The sequence below is a fragment of the Gouania willdenowi genome, chromosome 10 (assembly GCF_900634775.1).
Source record: "Gouania willdenowi chromosome 10, fGouWil2.1, whole genome shotgun sequence".
Lineage (NCBI taxonomy): Eukaryota > Metazoa > Chordata > Actinopteri > Blenniiformes > Gobiesocidae > Gouania > Gouania willdenowi.
In genome coordinates, this window is record NC_041053.1 from 15750920 (window position 1) to 15777339 (window position 26420).

At 39.5% G+C, this 26420-nt stretch overlaps 1 protein-coding gene across 2 annotated transcripts in view; it reads left to right on the forward strand.

Annotated features, from left to right (window-relative positions):
• The window catches only part of diaph1 (diaphanous related formin 1), a 143204-nt gene that overhangs the window by 32640 nt on the left and 84144 nt on the right, over positions 1–26420 (forward strand). For both annotated transcript variants that reach the window (XM_028459881.1, XM_028459882.1), the window contains exons 10-18: positions 63–173; positions 385–503; positions 4563–4679; positions 7319–7434; positions 9991–10055; positions 13223–13402; positions 17031–17579; positions 21186–21300; positions 21413–21421. In XM_028459881.1, the coding sequence (XP_028315682.1) occupies positions 63–173; positions 385–503; positions 4563–4679; positions 7319–7434; positions 9991–10055; positions 13223–13402; positions 17031–17579; positions 21186–21300; positions 21413–21421 (1381 nt within the window). The remainder of the gene's footprint in view (positions 1–62; positions 174–384; positions 504–4562; positions 4680–7318; positions 7435–9990; positions 10056–13222; positions 13403–17030; positions 17580–21185; positions 21301–21412; positions 21422–26420) is intronic.

The following is a 26420-nucleotide window of genomic DNA, read 5'->3' on the forward strand; positions in this document are numbered from 1 at the left end:
AGAAACTTCTGATGAGAAAACTCGCTCAACTGTGTTACAATTCTGTGATGTGTTGTTTTCAGGGTGGCTGCATGCAGCTGATCAATGCTTTAATCAGCCGAGGAGAAGAGCTGGACTTCAGAATCCATATTCGCTCGGAATTGTTAAGACTGGGCTTGAGAGAACAGCTGACGGTACAAAAAAACTATCTGTTTTAATTTGTTTTTCACAAAGAATACGGCACCAATATAGATTTTCCAACTATACTGATTGTGCCTTTGTCCCAATGGCTTTATTTTCTCCAAAAGTTTCTCTCCAATGTCTAAACCACCATTAGTTTTGGACTTTTTTTCTTGCACATCTCCCATGTATCTTTATAATTGTCTCCTTTCCCATTCTCTGCAGGAGGTGCGCACCATTGAAAATGATGAGCTGAAGGTGCAACTCATGGTGTTTGATGAGCAGGCTGAAGATGACTTTGAGGACCTCAAAGCACGCCTGGACGACATCCGCATTGAAATGGAGTATCCTTTCATGAGACATAATGTTATGGGTGAAAACAATCAGGGTTTACTGTGTGCAGCTTGGTATCAAACTTTTAAATAGGGATGTAACGATTCACTCAACTCCCGATACGATTCGATTCACGATACTGGGTTCACTATACGATTCTCTCACGATTTATTTTACAAAATGAGACTGTAGACAAATGATGATTGAAAAATATTCCTTTATTTTTTTGGGGGGAAAAAAAATAGAAAATACTGTACTATTTTCCTTTTATTTTTCATTGTCAAAAGAATCCCTTGATAAACTATTCAAAATAATGCAATTTAACTAAAAATAAATCTTGAATTAAATAAATAAAGGAATAATACAAATGAAGAAGCTTATTAATTTAAGTTATGGTTCTATAATAAACAATGCAAAACTGCATAATAGTTCTTTTTCTTTTTAAAAGTGCAACTGAAATGGTATTTTGTGCCTTAACATTTGGACTTTAAAAAAAAAAAAAAGTCATTGCCCTGTATTTAAGTCAGATATTTGTTTGAAACAGCAGAGGGCGCTGGTAACCCAGTGGTCGGTTGGCATGCAGCTAATCTAACAGTGAAGAAGAGATGCTATGCTAGCAGACAGAGCTAATAGAATAACGTGACTTTTACAGATATTCATGTAATATTACAGATATTCTTTCGGTGCTAAAGGGGTAAGGAATCATTTATTAACATATTTAAGAGTAGAAGGCAGCCAGAAAGAAAGTATTAGCAGACTCCGCCCGCAGCCTTCACTTCTGGATAGCGCCCTCTGCTGGTTAAAAAAAGTACTGCGATTCAATTTTCAGAAGATCGATATCAATCGTGATACCTATGAATCGATTTTTAACTGCCTTTACGATTAATCGTTACATCCCTACTTTTAAATCATTCTTGTTTTTACTTCCAGAAAGACACAAACCAAACCAAAGATAAGGCAAGGTTTAATACACATTGATGTAGAGTTTCCTTGATCCTGTCCCTTGAGACCAAAAGCTGTAAAGTCATTTACAAGTAAAGACCGTTAACCGAGTCATCCTCTGCATTCAGAATCTCTTCTTCAACCAGCTCTTCATGAGAATAAATCCCTCTTTTGGGTGTGACGGAAGACGTGTTTATGCTTTTCTTTCTTGGAATATCCTGCAGCTTTTTCGTAATAATATGTTGGGAAATCCTTGATGTGTGTAACCTAATTACTCCACATTTGACATCATTTGCAATGTTTCATAATTATAGCAGTATGTTAGAGATGTCTAGCTTCTTAATATTTTTTCTAAACTTGCGTTTGCCTAATACCAATGTTTTCTAGTCCGTTTTCAGACATCTTATGTTGAATATCCCCTGATATAATTTGCTCCTGCATGTTAATGGACATACCAACAGTACTTGAACAGTGTTAGCTTCCGTGCTAACGTTACACAGACATTTTAGCAGCTCGCAGCTTATCATGCTAGTTAAGCTTATGCACGAAAAAACCACAAAATTATAAGAACATCTTCCACGTTTCTGCTTGATTCATGAAGTGTTGGTACCGTATCTGGCTTTATCTAGAGTCTTTGACCTAAGCCAGGTCTGTATGGCCCCATGTTTTCAAAGCAGTTCTCCGTTAAATGTCAGGCACTCACATACAAACGTTAGGGAATGTAATTTAGTACATGGTAGGCCTGGGCGATATGGACCAAAACTACTGTTTATATTTGTTTACATTTTTTTTCTAGTTAATTGTTATTATTTAATGTTTACATTATTAGAGATAGCACAGTTCACCAAGTCAAATTCCTCGTGTGTATAACATACATTACATGGCCAATAAAGTTGATTCTATTCTATTCTATATCTCAATATCTTTTCCTCAAAATGGTGATATACGATATGAATCAATATTTTTAACTCAATGAAGTCTTACCAGAAAAACAATTCTGTGTGAAATGTACTGATACAAAATGCCACACAGGCTAATTTATTAACAAACAGCTGCACAATATGTGACACTTTTGTCTTTATTTCCTATAAGGGACGGCACGTGTGAGTGAGTTCTGTAGTGTGGCTTGTTTAGAGGAAGGTCTGGATTAGGACACACTCAGAAATCCATCTAACTGCGCTTTTTTGGTTGTTCTGAGAAGTAGTGAAAGCAGAGACTCCTAAAACAAGTATTTTAATACAAAATAGGCTATAAAAATATTAAAAAAACTTGATATATCTTGATACAGTATATCGCCCAGCCCTAGTACACAGCCAGCAAAGATAAAATCTAGCTACAGGATCTTGAGAGGTAGAGGGTCAGATGGGGGTAGTAAAAATAAACTTTTGTGTTGCTCAATACAGCAGACAACACCAGGATTTGCGTGCACATCTCCTGCCATGGCTATGTTTGTTTACCAGCAATGCATTTGGTGTGGGTGGAGTTATTTCGCTTTTGACTTCACAAACTGAACAAAGTTAAACTCCCCTGTCTGAGCACAGATTTCACAAAATGTGGAGCAAGCAAGGGAGTGAAGAATCATACATTTCCACTTTTGTACCTCATAATGACTCGAGGCTATGGCGATTTAATGAAAATGTTCAATAGAAATGTTACTACAAGATTACAATTTCATTTCGCAGATGCTTTTATCCATAGCGACGTACTACACCAGCAGTTGGGATTAAGGGACTTGCTCAATGTCACACAGTGATGGCCCAGGTTGGATTCGAACCGGTGACCCTCTGATTACAAATCACCATTGTTACTCCACTGATTAGCATAGCTTTATAGCGACTGTGTATTATTATCGAACATTGTAGATAGTTTTGATAGATATTTCCTTACACTATCTCCATTGTACTTTTTTTTTTTTAAAGCTGTCAAACTCAAGTTGTTAATTTTTGTAGCTTCTGACTTGAATTAGAATTTTATTTCAGCAGTCTTCAAGGCAAAGCAAATGTATTTGTATAGTGCATTCCACACACAAGGCAACTCAATGTGCTTTACACAAAACAGAACAGACAACACTCAATTGTCTAATTCTTAAGCTGAAAGGGTGTAGGTTGAAGCAAAGCTTATACATACCTACCCCATCACAACAAAACAAAACAAAACAAGGTTCTCTACATAATATTACATAATATCACACTTTTTTTTTTAATATTACTTTTTCTACAATATATATTTGGCCCAAGTTTTATATGTACAGTTTATACATGCACATCAAACATATATATATATACACGCACACACACACACATATACAAACTTACACATGAAATGTGGCAATATTCAAATTTATTATGGTTTTTAAGTATTAATATAATTTGTACTGTTATATATTATTGCTGTTCTAGGTAAAATTGTTGCTCTGCTTTTTTATACTAACTAATGATGGAAAAAAGCTTTTTAAACTGCTTTATGTTGGTGCTGTTTTATTTCATCCTTTAGGCAGTTCCATAATTTAACTTGCCATTAAAGATTTCAACACCAGGTGTCTCCCAGAGCCCATAAGTTTGGTATATACTGCAACATTAACTGTGGCTTTGTAAAACAAACAGTTTGAACTTTTCTGTGGTACTCTAAAGAGTTATACAAACTTGGATTTAATAGTAGATCTAAAAAATTGTGTCCAATCATGAGTGTAAAAAGGGTCAAATGCCAATGACAAAATCAATATCATTGGTGTGTTTTTGCTATTCAGTGAGCGAAGATAGAAAAGATCATAGGTCATAGATGTATTAGCCACGGTGATGCACAAGGAAATGAAAGTGGACCTGTGTGACTGCAGCCAATACCTTAAAAAAAATGGATGTTTGGTTTTTATAGAATGGTTTCAGAACACACTGTGTCAGGCTGCGAAACAGTCTGAACAGCAACAGGCAGAGTGTAAAAAAGCTATGGCCGGACCAAATGTCTGTTCTCTGTTTAACATGCACGTGAAGATCTGAGGAACGCAAACAAGGGTGTAAGGGTGAACAAAGCAAACATGCAGTCCTTGTTAATTACTATGATGTTAAAAAAATGTTTTGTTTTGTTGACGGATCGATTACTTCATACTTGAACCTTAACTAATTCTCCTTTAGTGATGTGAGGGAAGTGTTTGAGATTGTAGTCAACACCGTGAAGGACTCCAAGGCCGAAAGCCATTTCCTGTCTCTGATGCAGCACCTGCTCCTGATTCGAAATGATTATTTGGCCAGGTAACACACACATACACACAGAAGCACACACCCAAGTGGTATGCTACTATCATTGATTTACTTGGACTGTAAAGTTCACATAATCTGGTATTCAGCTTTGGTTTATTTTTCTTAATTGCATTTCTTTGTTTGTTAATAAAGCACAAATTTAAACGAATGATGAGATTTTTGTAATGAACATTATTTATGACTTCACATTTAAATATCCACCCTGAAACATAGTACTATGAATCCTAATATACTCGAGTTAACAGCCTGCAATAGAAGAAAAAATAGTAAAAAATGTGTATTTAACATCCAACAGAAGAACTGTTTGTTTTCCCTTTCATTTTCGTCTTTTCCAATCTGCTGTTTCCCTGAGCCTTGTTCTAAAACTGTGAAATCAGTGCATGCAAAGAACACAAAATCCATTTTATTAGAAATGAGCAACATCAACTCTTATCTGAGGAAATATGCAAATGTCTCTCCCTGTGTCTTCTAAAGCCCCCGAAGTCTTAGCAGAAGAATTAGAAAGGGTGAAAAAAGAAATTAAGTGGCTGGACTGGCACAGAAAACTTTTGACTGCAAGCCAAGATTGGTACGAGTGTGCATGTTTGGTTGCTTTAGAAACAACAAGAATTTATATTGATTTTTCTCCCCAAACTGGCAGAACACACCACAATGTGAAGAGATAAACCTTGTTAGAGCAGAGTGTGCTGTGTTGCTGGTCTGATGTTTGTAGATAGCCCGAGACAGGGAGGATGCTATGGTTTATTATTAACTCTGTTGATGGAGCACATAGGGAGGATGGAAACTGTTGGTTGGCTTAAACTATTGATCCCTTTGGGCGTTGTTTCAGTTTGTGCTTTTCAGCCTTTTCCAATCCAGGTTATTCAGATGAACACTGGAGGTTTTCTTAAATTAGACTCCACAGAGAGACAGAGCAGAGGTGGGAATGGTGGGGAGCTGCTGCTTAATTATAGGGATGAACGGTGGAGAGGAGTGTTGTAATTCGGTCTCAAGGTCACATTTTGAAGGTCTTGTCTCGGTCTGGAACTGGCCAGACTCTGGGTTTCATGTCGAGACCAAGGAGAAGCACTTGGAACTGTTCCTTATTATTAATTAAATCTTAAAACATTTAGCATTAGCTCACTGATCGCTCTGCCTCCTTGGAAATCTTTTCCAGTGCCTTTTGTGTCCGACACCTGCAAAAACTGGGACATCAGTCCATTTTATTTCGAGTCAGAAATAACCTCTGACACTTAATTTAGGCCATATTCACCTGACAAACATCTTATTTTCACATATTTCAAATAATTCTGGACGCATTATTGGCTTTCAAACACATACAATGATTTGTTGTTTTTTAAAGACTTTAAATCCAATTTGTCAAGATTTAAGATTTTTGCATGTTGTGGTTTGAAAGAGTTGCAGACACGTTGTTTCTGTCAGTCAAAAGTATTTTAAAAGAAAACTAAAATTAAATGGAAAAGAATAGACTTATATTGATCCCCCAGAGGGAAAAACACACATTGCTGCAACAATAGAATAGCACACAGTAAGAACAAAATAAATACCAACATAGAATAATAGTGCAAATATACGACTGTGAGACAGACATACATTAGAAAAAATAAATAAATAGAGAATGTTTTTAACTGCTTAAACTTCTCATGGTTTTATAACTGAATGTTATGCTCTTGGTCTCGACTCCCAAAAGTCTTGGTGTTGGTGCATTTGGATCTCAGGCAAGTCTGGGTCTCAAATAGACAATAGTGTGGTCTTACTAGTGGAGAGTGAGATAGTAATGTGCTAGAAATTGAGATTGAGTTGCGCAGTAGAATAATTGATCATTTGATTTATAAGAATGTGTTAATGTTTAACAGAATAAAACTGATCCAGCATGAATAAACAATGTGCAAACCCCTTAGATTCCGAATAACTCAAATTCTACAAAACTTTTTATTGTAAATAGTTAGACTCAGTCATGATGTTTAGATTTCTGTTAGTCAGTCCTAAATGTGGACACTAGATGTCTCTCTTGCTCCACGGATAAATTCAAGTGCAAGGAAAAGAAAACCCCTCACAGTAAAGTGAAGGAGCGGAAACAGTGTTAGACAAAGGGCGAGTGACTCACAAACAAGAAGAGAGGGAGGGAGGAGGACTGAGAAGTATTGAGTTTTTGACTCTGGCAGCATCTAATGGGGTCAGTGAATAAGACACCTCCAAAATTGAGTGTCTGCGTGAAGTTGGCTTGATGTGACATTGGGTGCAGGACATAAACCAGGAAGCTCTCACCACATCAAGCTGCACACAATCAATCTCTGTGACAAGAAATCCAAACCGCTGAGCTCTCTCACAGGCCGCTTAATCTGAGTTTGAAGCACAAAGTAACAAAGCATGTGTTTATGAACCTACAGGTTCTGTGTCAGTCTAATCCTGAGCTTGTGTAATGCTCACTTAGCTCTCGTTCAACGCACCCAGTAATAGCCACACACATTTTAAACTGTTTAACTCAAAGTAGATGAACCATAACAGCAGCGAATGTGGATTAGTCGCTCTCCTTCCTTCACTTCTTATCTTTCTATCAGCTTCCATCTCTGTGTTTTATCTCCTTATCCTTCAGTCTGTAAATCCATTGCTTCCACTCTTTGCCACAGGCCCCAATACTACAAGTTGATAGATGAGTGCATCGCTCAGATCTTACTACACCGAAATGGAGCAGACCCTGATTTCAAGTGTCGAAACCTCAACATCAACATTGAAGGCCTGATAGGTAAGTTCCCGGAACCCAGTATACAAACTTTGTACACTTCAAGCAATTACATCCAGCTATTACTGATTTCTATTTTATTTTCTAGCAAACCGATAATTCCTTTGAATCCCTTCAGATGATCATAGGGCAGCAATCCTTCACTACATGACAATATGTCTACTTCAATGCATTGTTTGGCCACAGGGCAGCACATTGTTTACAACTTCTGCCTCACAACAAAAAGTCGTGGATTCCACTGAGGTTGATTTTTGGATAATGTTGGAGGGAGTTTCTGTGTTTTATTGGGCTTAAGTATGTGTATGTTTTCTCCAGGTTCCCCAGCCCCTTCCCACAAACCAAAAACATGTGCAACAGGTTCATATGAGTATCTAAATTGGTCGTGGGAGTGCATGTTTGTGTAAATGGGACATCATTTATAAAAAATAAAGATGAGAAAAGGTTTATGGTTCCTAAAATGTTGGACACTCAACAATTGGTAATAATAAATTGGTACCATAGATGAAACACAAAGCTATAACAAAGTAAAGTTTCTCCATAATCATATATTAGTGTATATAGCTTGTGATATAATCTCAGAATGGCGTGCAGTAACCTAGTGGCAGAATAATATGGATTTGTAGTTTTGAGTGGCAGCTCTTGATGATCAGACTATAGGAAGCAGAGGTACGGGCCGTGTCTCAGGGATTTAATGTTCTCCATGGCAGGCCTCCATTGCTCTCCACAGGGGGCTCTAATTGCACTGCTTCTAAATGCGTACGCGCGCACACACACACAAAGGGAAACTGGCTGCCCTCCTTTAAGGCTGCCAGAGTTATTATTGGTGGAAAGCAGCCCAATTCTGCCCTGCATGCATTATTTAGTGTTTCTCTTTGAACTCTGAAATTCAACACAGTTTCTTTCCTACATTCTGTCTCCCTCAGTGCGCTCTAGTCAGAGTTTGTCCCATTTAGCCAATCCATAAGCACAGAAGTAGACCCCCCCTCCCATTTCTATCATTACACATCCAATACCCCAAATTCCACACAACTCCATACACAGAATTTGCATTCGTTTGTTTCAAATTGTGATATTCGTTCATGCATCAAAACTCATTTTTTGTTACCACCAACAATCCAATGCATCCCACTCAGTCGATTATTGTTAGTTTTCTGAGTTCATGAAAGCTTTTCTGTTTTCGTTCTACCCTTTCTCTGCCTCCTATCGTTGCCTTGCATCTGCTCGTTCGCACCCTCCTGGGCATCATCATTTTAAATCTTTAATCCAGTGACATTGTGACTTTCACCTTGATTTTAATTAGTTTCTCTTTTTTTTAGCATAGAGGCACATGTGAATGTAGCAAATCTAAATCAAAAACACACATCAGGTTTGACTTTGAGACCACCATCACACCCTAATTACAAGCTGAGTGGGTCATGAACCACTTTTGGGAATCGCTGCTTTAAAGCAGTGGTTTTCAGTCTTTTTTGACTAAACTATTTCCTTTCTCTTGTTTCAGAATGCCAATACCTCTTTTGTCTGACTGCAACATTTTTCTACAGTGCATGATGATGGAATGAATGAGTGAAAACACACACTTGAAAATAATCTTATTTTGTAAATAAGTGGAATGAAACAGTATTGAGTGCTTCCGAAATAGGATTATTTCTAGGGATGCACCGAAATAAAAATGATTGGCCGAAAACCAAAATTAATTATTAGTACCACTGCATTTATGGTGTAAATGTGTGTGTGTACTAACCTCACTGAAATCAAAGCATTGCAAATGTATAAATTAATATTATTGCTTCAAAGAATATATCAATCATCCAGACACAGTGTTTGAAACATCCTGTTCCAGCTGGTTGTTTTGGTGAATAAAAGTGTTTCGGCTAACAATCGAAAATGCACTTTTGGGCCATTTTCGGCAGAAAATTTTTGGTGCAGCACAAATGATCATTTCTAGGGTTTTGACCGTTTCCGGTCATCTCCCGCCACATCCCTTGTATTTTCAGTTAATGTTCTAATCAAATTAATTTCCATCATTATTATGATGATACTTTTTTAACTAAAATTAAACATTATAGAACCCCATATTTTTAATGATTTCATTTAATTTTCCACTCACTATCTCTCTCTCTCTCACGTGTCCCCTGTCGTGCCATTGCGTACCCCCAGGGGTACACATACCTTCTTTTGAGAGACACTGCTCTAAAGTACCCTGTTGGTCAAAAAGTGGAATTCCAGTATATGGTTTCATTAATGCAACATGCCATGTGGAAGTCGGGTCTTTTAAAGCCGCAAAGGTTAAAAATGTGTGATCCTGTGCATCTAGACGTTGAGTGTTATTAAGGCAGGAAGACAGATGAGGCGCGTGCTGTGTGTGCTTGCATCCATTTTGGGAATTTTATTTATTTTATTTATTATTTTGTGAAGGACACAGCACGGGCCAAACCAAAGGCTATCATATCATGTCCTCACGGCTATGTGTGTGAAAAGGTCGTCGAAAGCCAAATCTCATCTTCGGCTTCATAATTTCCTTTTCTAAATGGATTGTTTCTATCTGCGTTCTATCTGCAGACAACATGGTGGACCAGACCAAGGTAGAAACCAGTGAAGCCAAAGCCACAGAGCTGGTGAAAAAGGTGGGAAATGTACACATTTGTGAAATATCTCAAACATACCCACATGTGACAAAAGAGCGTCTCACACACTGACATTTTAATGTGGCAACCCAAAGGCATTAGGCAATTACAGTGGTAGTCACACAAAAAATAGTCTTACTTTGTGAAAGTTGACATTTACACACACGCACACGCACAGGCACATTAGGATTATAATGAAATTCTGGGCAACCACTGTCTGACTGACACGGGATGACAAATGAGGAAAAAGGAAGGAACAGAGGGTGACTAAGAAAATGAGCATACACACATCTGACTGCCAACGCCAGACAAATACTGTTATGAGCAGGAGCGAAAAGACCCATGCATACAAAAAGTCTCACACTCTCAAACAAGGAGATAAATGCCTCGACTGTGGTGTGCTGCTACCCTGATGTTTCTGTCCCAGTGATGGGATAATTGCAAAGACGAAGCGGTAACTCGCCTTCACTCAGTCAGACTTAAAGGCCAGCATTTTCACGCAGGGATGATAACCATTGAATATATGCACATCCTCTCCACAGACATTAATTCAACACTTTTGAATTAATTTTACTGCACACACCGTTGTGCTTGTTGTGCATGATTAGGTAGTTAATGGCATTGTCTTTGCGGGGAGAAAAGAAATATGGCTGCATGATGCTAATGAGCGTAGGTGGACAAATTACTCAACTTCCTTACTTAAGTGAATGTACAGATAAGAGATTATACAGATTGGCAGGATCAACAGCGACGGTTAGTGACATCACTGAAGTAAAAATACATCATTGATCTAATCTCAGCCAATAGCAAAATTCAATTGTAATTGCTGGCGTTCAACCCCATACTACAATTAAAAATGATAATTTCAATACTTAGACTAAAATGTGAAGCGTGAGATGAGGATCAATGAACTACATACCTAAATATATATGTATTCAGCAGGAAAAGTGGTTTTAGGGTATACTTGCATAATAAAATTGGGTTTTTGATCTACACACTGCAATGATTTTATCTAATAAACCCATTACATTGTTCATCAGTGAATAAGGCCTTTTCAAATAAAACGTGTGCTTTATCTTTTTCATGGATTTCTAATTGTTAGGAAAACTCCATGTTCCATGATTTCCAGACAGCTGAAAAAAGTCACATCATGGCCCAGTCTGTAAATGAACCACATCAGACTGCCTTCATCCACAGCCTCTCGTGTTAGATGTATGTACACACAGTGGGCGTGTCAGGAGTCTAGATGGGAGAATACGTCTGGAACGTAGTTGCATGACTGCTTTACGCATAAAAAAAGCTTTAGGGCCCAGAATGAACAAAGGGATGTTCGATGAGTTTAACATCTAACAAATCAAGGCAAAAAGTCTCAGTCAATTGACTTATCTGCATTCACCATTCAATACAACTGTGTTGGTTTTTTTCCCCTAAGCAAACAATTCTAACAAACAACTGTATTATGAACACAAACGTATTTCTGTTACTTGCAGTAACAATTGAGCATCACAAGGTATATTTAACAAACGCTAAACAACTAACAATGCTATATTCAGAGACTCTTGTGTAGCTAATCAGACACTATATTGCTAGCATAGCATTAAATTGCTATTTTAATGATATTAATCACTTTGTTTCAAAAACCTCAAACACGGGCCTGAGATACAGTACAGCCGCTCAGCTGCCAAAGCAACTGTTCAAAAAACACCACTATTAGATTCTGGTTTGTTCGTGCAATGACGAGCATGAGGTATTTAACATGTTAGAACCAGGCCAACCCATATGAGGTTCAACAGGATTTTATTGTTTTAGAACTGAAGCAATGAAAATGAGCTGACAGGAGACAAAAGTACTCTGTGTAAGGGCATCTATAGAAATGTAGTGGAGTAAAAGTACAATTTTTGTTTTTCAAATTTAGTGTAGTTAAAGAAATATCTCCCAAAAATACTCACTTAAGTACAGATACTGAAATTCAGTACTTAAGTACAGTGCTTAAAGCTGCTGTCCGGAGTTTCTGAGAGAACGTCTCAATGTCCCGCCCTCAACAGCTTTACTTCCTCCCCTGCCTCTGCTAATCAACCAGAAGCTATGCCTTTACGTTTTTGCACGTGCATTGTAAAGCATAACAAATTCGCAAAACTACACATTTATTGTTAGTGTCATAACTTTTGATTAAAACATGGTTATAACCTGTCCATTAGAAATGTCGCCAAATCCAAGTCCCTCCTCCTTTGAAAAGCAGCTCTGAGATAAATCCTGTTGTGGTCACAAAGACGTTTATCCGCAAGTTTTGCACCAGGACTTTTATTTTCTTTTTTAGTAGAAGCTTTATACGCTGGCAATCATGGAATGTGTAACTAGAGTTTAAGAGCGCCTCTCCATGACGCTATGCTGAGTGATACCTTTTTGCTGTTGTAACGGTGCACGTATATTCACTTTGATTGACAGTGGCTCGCTCCAGGAAGTGGAAGCCTATTGGCTGGGCGAAGTCAGCGCTTTCTTGTATTTGTATAGGGGTCTTTGGACGAAGGCTGGACTTATGTACATTAATGTACAGTATATGAATGACCACCAGCAGTAGACCATAGTAAAAGACTAGTTAGGTATTTTTTTTGCATTTCAAAAGAATCATACATAAACAGAGATTTCTCAGAAACTCCGGATATCAGCTTTAAGTAAATGCACTTAGTTACTTTCCACCACTGCTAATGAATGTAACAGATATGCTGTTTAAATAATGCAATGTGTGCTTCTGTGATCATTCAAACATTGGTTTACATATTTCTCAACTGCTTTGTTCTTTGAACATTTCTACCGGTGAAGAAGGTATAACATAATAATGAGTCATCTAATTCGTTTTATATCAGTAAAAGCTATACTTAGAACGTGAGAATAGATCACAAATTCACCAAAGCATCCTAACTTGATAAGTGACTCTAATTTGCAGTGTAAATTATTGTACGAGGAAAAAAAATGGCTTGTTTGAAAAGAGGAATCCTAAAATGGTTTTTACAAGTAAACGCTTCAAATTTTGGAGGGATCTCCTTCCTTTAAATGAAATATTGATATACAGTACATTCACCTTTAGAATTTTTGTAGAAAAGATCATGATCGCAGAGCATTTGGTACCCAGTCTTACTCTCTTAACTCTAATCTTTTTGTAAGTATAGCTGAATACAGAACTGACGGCTCGCCACGAGCTGCAGGTCGAACTGAAGAAGCTGGAAAGTGACTATGAGCAGAAGCTTCAGGACTTGAGCCAAGAGAAGGAACAGCTGGCCACTTCCAAGCAGGAGAGAGAAAAGGAGAACCAGGGTCTTCAGCTGCAGCTCAGCACTTTGCAGAATCAGGTACACACAAACACGGCCGTCCTACGTGGAGCTAGTGCCACGTCTTTCTAATGAAGGTATTTCAAAGTAGCATCTGTTGCCGCGTATGCGCGCGTGCGTGTGCGTGTGTGTGTGTGCGTGCGTGTGTGCGCGCGTGCGTGTGTGTGTTTGCCTGTTGAAAATCCCTTTTGTCAGGAAATGCAACTTTCAACAGTTTCTTGATTGGGTAATTAGTCTAAAAGTAAAAGCTTAAGTTTGCTTGCAGATCCTGATGTCACTTTTTACACCACATCTCCATCGTGCCACTTCCGATAGGAATATAAACTATATCTTAATGAAGAACTATAAGAAATTGTGTTTCAACAGCAACTACCACTAAAGCTTCAAGAAGTACCGGTATGCTGAACAAAAATATAAATGCACAAACCAAAAATAGGGAGTTAAATTGATCTGTAGTGAAATATGCTCACCCCATTTGGGGTCGCGAGACACTGGGAGGGGGTCGCCAGATGTCTTCAAGAAACTAAGAATATTTTTTGAACAATTTGAGCTCATTTTTGTTTATTTTTAACCTTTTTCTGCAACTACACCAAACCTGCCATATTTAAACCTGTTTTCATCACTTTTCTTTGCCATATTTTTGCTCCTTTTAATGCATTTTTGCTACATTACTCCCATTTCTGCCACTTCTGTCAAATTTCAATGCCTTTTCTGCACACTTTTTTGCTTTCAACACTTGTAAACCCTTCCCACTTAATGTCACATATGTTGACCCATTATTTTCACTTTTAAGTTATTTTCACCATATTTCCTGTTTTTTTATTTTATTTTTATTTTTTTGCCATTTTAACCACATTTTAAATTTTTCATGCCCATTTTTTACCAGTTTAAACTAAATGTTCCAATATTGACACTTTGGATTTCACCAACTTTCCACCTTTTTTGGTCATTTTTAACCCATTTTATTTCTAATTAAAACAAGGATTTACATCTTTATGATGACTATATATGGCCCAAATAATACTAAACTTCCTAGATAACAGTGGATATTATCCAGATCAATTAATAAATATGTTTATAAATTGACCATCATTTTGCTGACTTTATGGATCGGCCCCAAAAATCTCTCCCCTTTATTCTCCCTTATAAATGGCCCTGTCTCCACATGACTGTTCTTCAATGTTCATGTCTGTGTTCAACCACCTTTAGGTACAGTGGGGGTCCCCGCTCTCTGGAACCTTTATTTTGGGTGTTGTGGGCTGTAAAGGTTGAGAACCACTGTCATAGAGCATAACACAGAGTTGGTTAAACAGCGTGATCAATACACAGACACTCATTGCACCTGGATCAATAAAAGGCCGCCTTGAAATGTGCACCTGAGTCCCAAGTCACAATTCCACAGTTGTCACAAATCATGGGGGAGTGTGCCATTGGCATCCTGGAAACTGGGATATCTGTGACGGCCATGTCAACACACTTGAATGTGCATCATTCCTGCATCACAGAGACTGACAGCACTGTGAATCGTCTTAAATACCTTTGGGATGTTCTGGATCAGCCAGTCAGTTAACATGTTGCGGTGATGTCCAGGGTTGAGGTCAATTATAATTGTAATTGCATAATTGATAATTCATTACAAATAAGATTTAATTATAATTGTAATCATAATTGAAAAATATCTTGGTCTTGTAATCGCAATCGAATTGTAATTGAGTTCAGATAATTGCCGTTGTAAATGACAGTTTTAATGTCATTTCCATGCCAATTACAATGTAATTACACACAAAACTTGGGAATCATGTCATCGTAATATGGCTTACACATTTGCCTATGGAGTTAACAATTATTAAAATATGTTTCATATCATGTATAACTGTCAGTTGTCTTGACGATCATTTTACCATTTAAAAAAAAAATTACAATAATTTAAATCGAGGTCTGTACAGACACAGGAAAGGCTCAGACACCCACACCAAAAATATTAATATTTTCATTGATAAGGAAGCTTAACAAGGTAACCATGAGATGAATAACAAATTAGATGATAGATGATATTTATGATAGTCATGTTATTTATTATAAGAGATGCTAACAGAAAGCTATCACAAGAGGAAGTTTACATTTTATGGGTTTATTTATTAAAGACTCAGTAATTGTGATTTTTTGGAATTTAACTTTAGTAATTGAGAACGTCGTTATAATTGACTTTCAGGGGGAAAATAATTTTAATTGTAATAGGAAAAAATGCTGGTTAAACTAATCGTATTTGAGTTGTAATTGAACATGCAATTGAAGATGGAATTGTAATTTTAAAATGTAATTGACCCTGGTGATGCCAATTGTGGATACACTCGGTCCTGAGTGCAGTGAACTCTGCCGACTGACCCCTGGTGTGATAAGTCATGAGTTTTGCACAGTAAATAGTTTTTGTTGCTTGAACAATAAGACAAAAATATAATTACAATTGTTCTGTTAAAATTTTTCCCAATTTATAAAACATATTACTTTGTGCGTATATATTTTTGTTCAGTGTAAACTAGTTGATGCTTGACGAATGGGATCTAGTAAGTTTAAGCACCAAGAAGAGGCCCGACACCCCCCAGGCTTTAAATGATTTAGGAGACTGCATGCATATAGTGAGAATACCTAAAAGGATATTGTGGGGAAGAAAGCCAAATCCTTTTGAGATTAACAATCTCAATAAAAGCACAGAGAGTGGAGGAATGGGGGTATACAATGTGACTGAAGGCAAGAAGAAAGAAGAAGAGAGGCAGAGGATGAAAGCGGGACAAGCAAACTTTTTAGGGCCAAGATTTAGCAGGAAGTGTTTGTGTACACTCATTCAAAGATGAGGATTGTTAGCTGTCAGTGTCCTGCTGCCACACCAGCTGGACAGTGCCTCCCAGTGACACCCAAGACTCACAAACACGCCAAGTGACCCAAAACCTTCTGCCTCCGTGCTCTTGTGCTTGGACTCACATTAAGACACACAAGGAAACGTGCACAGTTACTGTTGTCCAAAGCATTAACAGCATCACGAGCCAACCATCAAACAAGCCTCTCATGCCTAGATGGCTCACTTCCCGTTTACGAAACTGCCCATCCAAGATTTCTTCACATGTTAAGATCCCTCATTTCTGTGTCTTTCTGTGATTATTTGCCCATTTTTTTCCTTCCTGCGGCCTCCCTGAAAAAGCTAATTTCAGAGGCTCTTTGTGTCCACTACTGTCTTCTTTTCAAAGTCAGAGGAAAAACACAGTGCGTGTGCTACATCTTAATGCTTACTTTTGTGACTTTCATAGATGTGCCTCACTCATTGAACACCATATTTAGAAGTTTTCTATTTAAACATCCTGCAATTCCTTCATGCAAGGGAGTTTTCATGTTGGAAAATTAGCCAGAACCTGGACCTGAGTACAGATTCTGGGTAATCCCGCTCCCATCGATTTTGTTTAAACTCTCTTCTGTTGACTTGTGTAGTTTTGGAAATGGAAAATGTGGTGTTCCTAAAAAATGTATGGGTTTCAAAGACATGTACTATACACAAACAATCTACGTGGATGAGTTCACTGTACATGGTTTAAAAATGAACTGGGCTGATTACTGGTGAGGTTGTAAATCCTAATGTAGTTCCTCTCTTCTCCTGCAGATTGATAAACTGTCTAAAGATCTGGAAGAAGCCAAAACCAAAATTGTCACAGTTACTGTTCCCGTGCCAACCCCTGGTTTGCCCTTTGCGCCGCCTGCCCCCTCCCCACCTGGCCCAAATGCAGGAATGCCCCCTCCACCACCACCACCGCCTCTACCTGGGCAAGTAGCCCCGCCTCCTCCTCCACCGCCTCCTCCTTTACCGGGTCAGACCGGCTTCCCCCCTCCTCCTCCCCCGCCACCTCTACCTGGTATGCCTGGTCCACCACCACCTCCCCCCTTGCCCGGTATGCCTGGTCCACCACCACCTCCCCCCTTGCCTGGTATGCCTGGTCCACCACCACCTCCCCCCTTGCCTGGGATGCCCCCTCCACCCCCTCCGCCTCCTGGGGGTCCCGGTATTCCTCCACCACCACCAGGCCCAGGCATGCCTCCTCCTCCACCTTTTGGAGGCTTTGCTGCTCCTGCACCACCTCCACTGCCGTTTGGGCTGCAGCCTAAAAAGGAGTACAAGCCCGAGGTCCAACTGAAGAGAGCCAACTGGAGTAAGGTCAGTCATGACACGGTCCACCAAATTTTTGGTATTTATAAAAATATACAAGTTATTTTCTTTTAAACATGGGTCACATGTTCCGGTAATAGGTAACATTGAGAAATGAATGAAATTCATTCATAAACTAACCTGGTTAGATAAGTTCGTTTTTTTTTAAACTTCTAAATCAAAAATTCTCTCCCACTTGTCAAACGGTTTTGTAAAAAATCCTGACAATTTCATCAAGGTATGCAATTTAAAAAACCCCAAACTTTTACCTCTAAAATATGGAGGACCAACTCTGCCATATTTACAAATAAACAAATGAATAGATGAATACCTACACTTAGTACAGAACATTCTAGAGAAATGGAAACTGAACATTGTAAAACAGTTGGCATGAAATAAACAGACCAACTGATAAAGTTGATGAATTTTGTTTGAAATTGTCTTTCTACATTCATTAGCAGTTCATATTAGTCGGGTCAGATGACGCTATCTGTAGCATGGCTTCTAGCTCCGCCCACATCCACTCCCACAAAGAGTGGTCGACAGCCCACTACAATCCATTTATCCAGTGATTTGGTTCATTTCTCAGTAATGGACTTCATTTTGGCTCTGAACCCTGTCATCTTGAGTATGAATTGCCTGTTTGGAGCATGTTGCAGCATTGTGCGGGTGTCCGTGCTAGCTGTTAGTGCTAGCCGCAACATGTTTAGCATTGAGGTGGTAGCGGAGGCTACAACAGCTCCGGTGATCGACAAAGTTGTCCAATTGCTTCTGCTTGTTGGCCGTCAGCCAGTGTTCCACCACATCAGTGGAATCAACAGATGGGTCCTCCATGCTGATCCTCATTATCTAATTAATGAAAAAAATGTCTAAATCTGCATTGAAAGGCAAAGAATAAGTGAAAAGGACAAAGTGTTTCTCTACCAAAGAATATGAATCACATCATTAAACTGGAAGCTTCTATCATTTCCAACTTCTCTCCTGATTCCTTCTCCTCACCTTTATCTGATGCTGACTTCATCCTGCTTTCCATGCTGGGTTCACTGTCTCGCTTTTATTTTTTCTTGGCCTGTCACTTCTTTTGTCTCTCTTGTTGTGTTATTTCAGACAATGACTGTGACTGGTGTGTTGTGGCCATATCCATGGCGTGTGGTTAGTTAGTTATTAAGTAGCAATCTATTGGCTGATGAGGGTGTCAAACGACTCAGTTGATCAGAACATGCAGGTAGGTGGGCTTATTTGGTTTTTATTTTTACTGAATAAAATAGATCTTATGTTGGTTTAGATTGAATTAGCTGAATAGGCTAATATTTTAGTTGTTTTTATTTTGGTATATTTGTTTCTTTTGTAATATGATCACTGTTGAATAAAGATAATGGTGTTACATCTGTCCTTTATTAATGGATATCGACACATATACCTTGTTTAAAAGTATGAAGTAGCTACAAAGTGAGGAAAAGGTAAAAAAAAATATTGTGATAATGGTTAATATAATGCAATACTTCTAGAAAACACCAGTTGTTGCTGGTATCAAATGATAGACCCTTCAATCAGAGGCAAACTTTATAACTCTTTTTTTCTTTTTTCTTAAAGTGGGCTAATTTTAAGAAGTGTGCTTAGACGCCTGTTGGAGCTTGATTCCACATTTTGACACATGCAAATAGAAATGGGCAGGAAACCATCCGTGTGTTTAATCTCAGCGTTAATTTCTATCTTGCAGGACTTTTGTCTGCCCAACTGTATTGTAGTACTGCAGGATGGAGCTTTCAAATTGAAGTTCCAACTCAAAAGGACTTCCCAGGCATACATGCATCTCATGACTGTGTGCTTCATGTTGTTCTCCTCCCTCTCATCTGTGATGGTTTTAACATCAAAACGACCCTCCGTGTTTCTTTTGCCTTGAGCTACTGTTTAATGGCTTCTGCTGTCTTCATCAGCGTTTAGTTCTCTCTCTCTGTTGGGGTGGCGGGAGTGTTTGACAGGGATGTCACAGAAATTGCTTTTTAATAGGCCTTCTTCTTTTAACTGCACCACTGAAAGATAATTAAATTGCGCTGAGAAAGGACGGTATTCTTTTGTAATTTAAATTAACTATTTTTTCTTGGCGTGGTCTTGCCCTCCTTTTTGCATGCTCTCTTACTTTCTCTCTTGGTCCCTCTGCTCATCCCCATATCACATTTCCTTTTTTTTACTCTGTCTTTAGTGTCCTACACGCGTCCCTGAGGCTTTGTCCGTAATGAAAGGCCTTGTATCTGTGAATTTACTACTCCAGCTTTCTCACTCGCTCCATTTCCCATTTAAAGTTGCCCCCCCTGCGATAAGAACAGCTAGAAAGTGAAGAAAAGCATGCAAAGTTAATTGTAACTTGTGAGACAGCAGCTGTGTTAGGGTAAGTGGAATAAAAGCATAGGGGAGGGGAAAAGCAAACCTCCTTTAATTTATTTGTGTATAAAGCTCTGAAGCTTGAGACGCTTTGAAGTCGAGACAATGTCCGACAATTAGCGATGACGAGTTTCTTTTCTCTTCCTTCCTTTTATTTATTTATTTATTTTCTTGTTTCTATCTCCTCCTTCATGCCTGTTGTCTATTACTCTGCCCACTTCTCTGTCTGTTCCACTGTGTGTGCACTGCCAGACACTTGCATGACCATATTTGTTAAATTTTTACCCAATTTCAGCACACATAGGTGGTAAATCCATTTATTCCCATGACTTTTTTTCACTAGTGTTCATTTATTTATTTGTCTGTTAGCAGGATTATGTCAAAAGTAGTTAATTAATTTAAACCAAAGATAGACCCTGGCTTCTACCATGGAAGATTCCTTTAAATTTTGGAGGGTGTCCGGATCAATATACTGATTCTGGATCAGTTTCAATAATCATCATTGGCAAAAATTCACATCTTGGTTTGTAATTGACCGATCTTTATGAAATTTGACTCAGTTATCTCGGGTTAGTTCCTCAAATAACCCACTGAGTTTCATCCGGATCACATCCAGATTGCGCATTTAATCGTGATTCTTGCTAAACAAATGGGGGTGCCTAGACAAACACTTTTGGAACTATTGTATCCTTAGTAATAGGGATAGACATTTCTTACAAGCTTTCAAAGTGTGAGTGATCATGGTACAATGATCTAGATCAGTGGTCCCCCTTTCTCTTATTTCTGAATCCAAGTACGGTACCTCCTTTGCCTGACTATAACATTTTTGCTTAGAAAACTATTTAAAAACCACTATAGAGCAATAAGAGCATAATGATGGAATGAATGAGTGATAAAACATATTTTAAAGAATCCTTTCCACTTATTTACAATATTGAGATTCTATTCAGGAGCCACTACATTTTAGTGGCTCCTGAATAGATTTATTTTTATAGTTTTTATAATTTCCGGTCATCTCACGTCTGGTGTTGGACCAACACTGACAATTTATTTATTTTCATGTTCCACTCTCTCTTTCTCTCTCTCTCTCTCTTTGTAGTGCCATCGCGTACCCCCATTTGAGAAACACTGATCTAGATAACTAACAATATCTGGCAAAGAAGATATTTGTCACTTGGTGAAGGTTTACGACTTTTCTTTCTCTAAATGCTCTTGTTTGTCGTTTCTTTTCAGATTGGACCTGAGGACCTCTCAGAAAGCAGTTTCTGGACAATGGCCAAAGAGGATCAGTTTGAAAACAACGAACTCTTTGCCAAACTCACCCTAGCGTTCTCCTCACAGACCCGCAGTAAGTTTCTACTTTATTCTTAGGTTCACTGTTAAAATGCTGTGTTTCAGAGTATGATATTTTTTTGTTTCTTTCTGTCTACATTAACCCATCAATCCTCTGCTTCCACCAGGCGCCAAAGGTAAGACTTATCATGCTTCTACCGCCCATTTAACTCTTCTCCCATCCTTTCTCACTTCCCACTCCTCTGTGGAGACACCACTACACATTTACATTATTCAAAGCCAACTTGTCAAAGCACCATTTCAGATCAGTTCATGAATAAAACAATCACGACTATGTTCTGGAATGTGTTCCATCGACATTGCACTCATGACTTTTTGTGCAGTGAAAGGTTGCTCGCTCCTGTGCCAGATGTATTTGGTACAGAGGGGGCTAGACAATAGGTGGGAATACAGAGCGGAATAAGGAGAAGGTCACTGATGTCCTTTGACTGGCCACCTGCTGCCCTGGCAGAAAGCGCTGACACATGGGTGCACACGGCTGTCCACTTCCATCACCTTGTCCTAGTGTCACTGAGCCTTCTGCTCGATTTTCTCCATATTCAAATGGAAACCAGGATACCATGAAGTCACAGACTGTATGTGGTGGGTGTGTATATAATTCCTCCTGACCTTCACGTTCCATCACAGCATGCATGCACACACTCCCAGAGAGGTCATATACATAAACTGGAGTGTGCATGCACACTCGACTGATGTTGGCTGTTGAGCGCTGGTAAATGTCAATGTTGGCAGCTGTCCCATCTGCATTCACCTGCACGACAAGTCTCACCGTCCTCCTGTCATTCCATAGACTGACCTCAGATCTCATTTCCTTTGGCCCATGCACTTATAGCTCCCTTTTTATTGGCTGAGAAAGATGCCGGGTTTGGATGTTGTCTAATAACCTTTCCAAGTCCTGTGTATAAAGACACCGTGGCCTTTTCACAGCACCACACCTGTCTGTATGCCTGCGTGTGTGGATGAGAAGTGGGAGGGCTGCTGTTATTTCCTTGGTGGGTTGTAAATTTGTTGCAGTTTAATTGTTGGAATAGGAATATATTCATAATCCCATGGGGAATTTATAGCACATGTGTGAGCATAATCATGTGCTCTCTAAGTGAGCAGACTCTGTTCAGTGTCTTTCACCCAATGCAAACACATTTACGGAAAGCAATCAGCAGTGATCATGTAAATCCATCCCAACCCCCCCTTTAAGTTTCTCTGCTCTGCTTTTCTACACTGCTTGGGTTTAATACATTCCTCCTGACCTTCTGCTGACCTTTCACTTCAGGGAGCTAAACTTTACTCCTTCCCACATGCCTTTTCCTCCTTTTGTGCCAAGCATTTTAATATACATACATAGACATTCGCACACAGTGAAAACAGTCATGCAGGGGGCGGCAGCTCAGGGCAAGGTCAGAGGTCAGCTACTCTCTGCTTGCACGAAGAGCGTAGAGCTGATTGTTGGAGACACATCCTCTGGCTTCACACAGCTCTCGTGAACGCAGTTAAACTCGTCCACGATAGTTCTTGCTCTTATAAGTAGACACTTTCATTACGTTTTGACATTTCAGGTTGTACAGTATGTGTGAATCTATTTGTTTTCCAACTAGAGCACAGTTTATGTAGTTCAGCTCATGCCATCTGTCTGCCTTTTCATTCTATCCAACTGTTGTACATGTGTGATTCATGACACATGAATCACACTTAAGGACTGTAAACACACTGATAAGGAGAATAGTGAACTGATGCACTGCATTTCCCCAGTGTTTTCACAGAAAATAAATACATTGGTTCGAACCTTTTTAATTTTATTATAATGAAGACATTAACTTGTGACTTTGTGAGCCTGGTAAATCCTACATTGCAGCACAAAGTGAAGTGGGACATTGTGTAGTAGTCTCATATTAATGATGGATGTGGGTGCGTTTGTGGTCTGTCACTGCTGCGTAACTACTCCGTCATGCCAGAGCCCTCCGCAACAGATACGTAGACCTTCCATTTTTGGTTAATTTCCCAAATAAAATACTCCGTGTTCACGGTGGTTTGTATTTCTATTCCTTTTCCGACCTGCTTTTCAGCGTCACGTGGGTTTACTTGTCTATCTCCAGCGTTTTTTCATGCACTAGGCGAGGGTACCCTCTGGACAGGACTGCAGTGGATCGTATTTCACATGTAATTATTGCACTTATCCATGGTTGAATGACAAAAGCGGGATATCCACAGGGCAGGACCCAGTCGATTTCCTTCTGTTGCTCTCGATGGACACAATGAATCGTTTGTATAACTTTGTGGTTCTCTTTGTACTGACTACAACTCGTTATATTGCACGATTACACGTGAATTAGCAAGATCTCCTGAGTCTTTGTTGTGACAGTTACGCATCACAGAAGGAGGTCAGTTGTATATCACACACCTCACTCTGCTGGTTGAAGAGGTGGGACAGGCATGCTGAATTGGACATGTTACTCTCTGACATTCAATGATGGCACAGGGTCAGTTCTGCAGTCGTTCTCCACATATTTATCTGGGCATAGTTTTAGTGTTTCAGCAAACCAAATAAGGTCTGTGTCAGCGGATTTGTTGTGTGGAGTCCCTCAAGGTTCCGTTTTGAGTCCTGTCCTATTTCTGTTGTATTTGACCCCCTTGGGAAAGATCGTCCAAAAGTTTAGTGATGTTTTTTCCCGCTTCTTTGCTGACGTTATCCAGCTCTACTGCTCCTTTAAGCCGTCTGAGATCCAGAAGCTAAACTCTTTGTTTTATTTCCACTAAACAGTAGAGCAATGGCTAACCGAAAACTCTCTGCAGCTAAATGCAGAGAAAACAGAAACACTGATTATTGCCCCTGATGAATCAATTCCAGGGATTAAACAGTTTTTTGTGACTTAGGCCAGTCTGCTAAACCAAGCCTGAGAAACTCGGGCGTTATCTTTGACAGACGTCATTAGTGCAGCACTGTAAGCAGCTGATGAGGAACTGCTTCTGTCAACTAAGGAACATCTCTAAACTGAGGAAGGAGGTGTCTCAATGATTTGGAGCTTATCATCCATGCCTTTGTGTCTTCTCGTTTAGACTATTGTAACAGTTTATTCACATGTCGGAACAAGAAGGAGCTGTCTCGTCTGCAACTAGTGCGAAACTCTGTAGCAAGAATCCTGACCCGTACTAATAAGAGGACTCGCATATCACCTATTCTAAAAGAACTCCATTGGCTGCCAGTGTCTTTTAAGATACTTTTTTTAATTCTGGTTCTAGCCTTCAGAGCCTTGCAGGGTCAGGCTCCTTCTTACATCAGTGATCTGATCCAGCCTTACTCCCCTGCTCTGGCTCTGAGGTCTGTGGATCACAATCTGCTGATGGTTCCTCACACTCGTTTCCAGACCAGAGGAAACCGATCCTTCCAGGCTGTTGCTCCCAGGCTTTGGAACGATCTTCCGCTCTCTCTGCGTTTGATTGTCTCTGTTGTAGGGATGTAACGATTCACTCAACTCCCGATACGATTCGATTCACTATACTGGGTTCACGATACGATTCTCTCACGATTTATTTTACAAAATAGGACTGTACATAAATGACTGAAAAATATTCCTTTATTTTTTTTGGGAAAATACTGTACTATTTTCCTTTTATTTTTCATTGTCAAAAGAATCCCTTGATAAACTATTCAAAACAATGCAATTTAACTAAAAAATAAATTTTGAATGAAATAAATAAAGGAATAATACAAATGAAGAAGCTTATTAATTTAAATTCTGGTTCTATAGTAAACAATACAAAACTGCATAATAGTTCTTTTTCTTTTTAAAAGTGCAACTGAAAACAATTGAAATTGAATTAACAATTGAACTTAAAAAAAAAAAAAAAAACACTCATTGCTCTGTATTTGCATAGCCACATGAAAATAAGCGTCCGTGAGATCGATAGTTGTGAACCAATCCCCCAGATTGATAGCGCTCAGTAGCTGTCTGAGTGTTAGCATCTTGAACCTGTACGTCCGCAGATACCTGTTCAACACTCGCAGGTCTAATATAGGATGGAGTCCCCCCCCCCCTTTCTTCGGAATAATGAAATAACGGCTGTACCAACCTCTTTTCATCTCCGAAGCGGGCACCACTCTCACCGCTTTCTTGCTCAAAAGCGTGTGTATTTCCTCCCTCATTACCGCTGCAGCCTCTTTCTTTACCACTGTGTTTATTACAGAAGTGAAGCGTGGAGGTCTGACCCGGAACTGTAACCGGTAGCCCATAGCAACGGTGGGAAGGTGGGCAGCGAGTGGACTGACCTGTAGCACTGTGGGTGGAGTGCTGCTGCCCTCTAGCATGCTGGGGGGTAGCAGCCTCACCTGACCGACCAGGTTTAAATGAGTTGGAGCTTGTTTTGTTTTTCTTTGTTTTTTTTTATACAAAATGCACTTTTTTTTGAGTGCCACATGGGCATATTTGCAGTAGGCACAGAGTGAACCTTTTAAGGGGTGAAAGTGACGAACATTGCAAAACTTTACAGTTACCTGAGAAACATTCAACACACCCAAGCTGGGGTTTATAAACAGAGGTAACAGATGTGCATTTGTGTGCATGGGAGGTTTGTGCTTGGGAGGCTGTGTTAGGAGAGAACAATGCCTTTTGGGATTGGGCCCCTGAACAGAACTTGGCCAGCGCCTTTTTGGCGGCAACAAAATAGGAACAGAAGTCCCTCTGCACTCAGTCCCACTGCTAGGAGGTGTGTGACTTCTTCTGCCTATGGGCTGGGCCCTTTTGGAAGCCCTGCAACGGACCTTTGCTCCAGGCCGAGTGGTATGGAGCATGACGAGGAACCTGCGGCGCAGGAGGCTGCACCTTCCCCGGTTGTCCAAAACCTGACGGAGGTGTAGCCTTCTTGTAGGGCGGCGGAGGTGGCGCTGCAGGCCTGCGTGCACCTACAGATTGTTTGGGTTTAGCGTCACGCCTGGGAATGATGCTGCGCAGGGCTTCAGCTTGTATCTTCCCTAACTCAAAACTTGCCTGAATGGCGTCAAGAGATTGCCCGAACAAACCCATGGGAGATACCGGCTCGTCCAAATAAACGGCCCGGTCTCTCTCTGGAACATCTGATAGAGTCAGCCACAGGTGTCTCTGTGACACCACGGTAGATGCCATT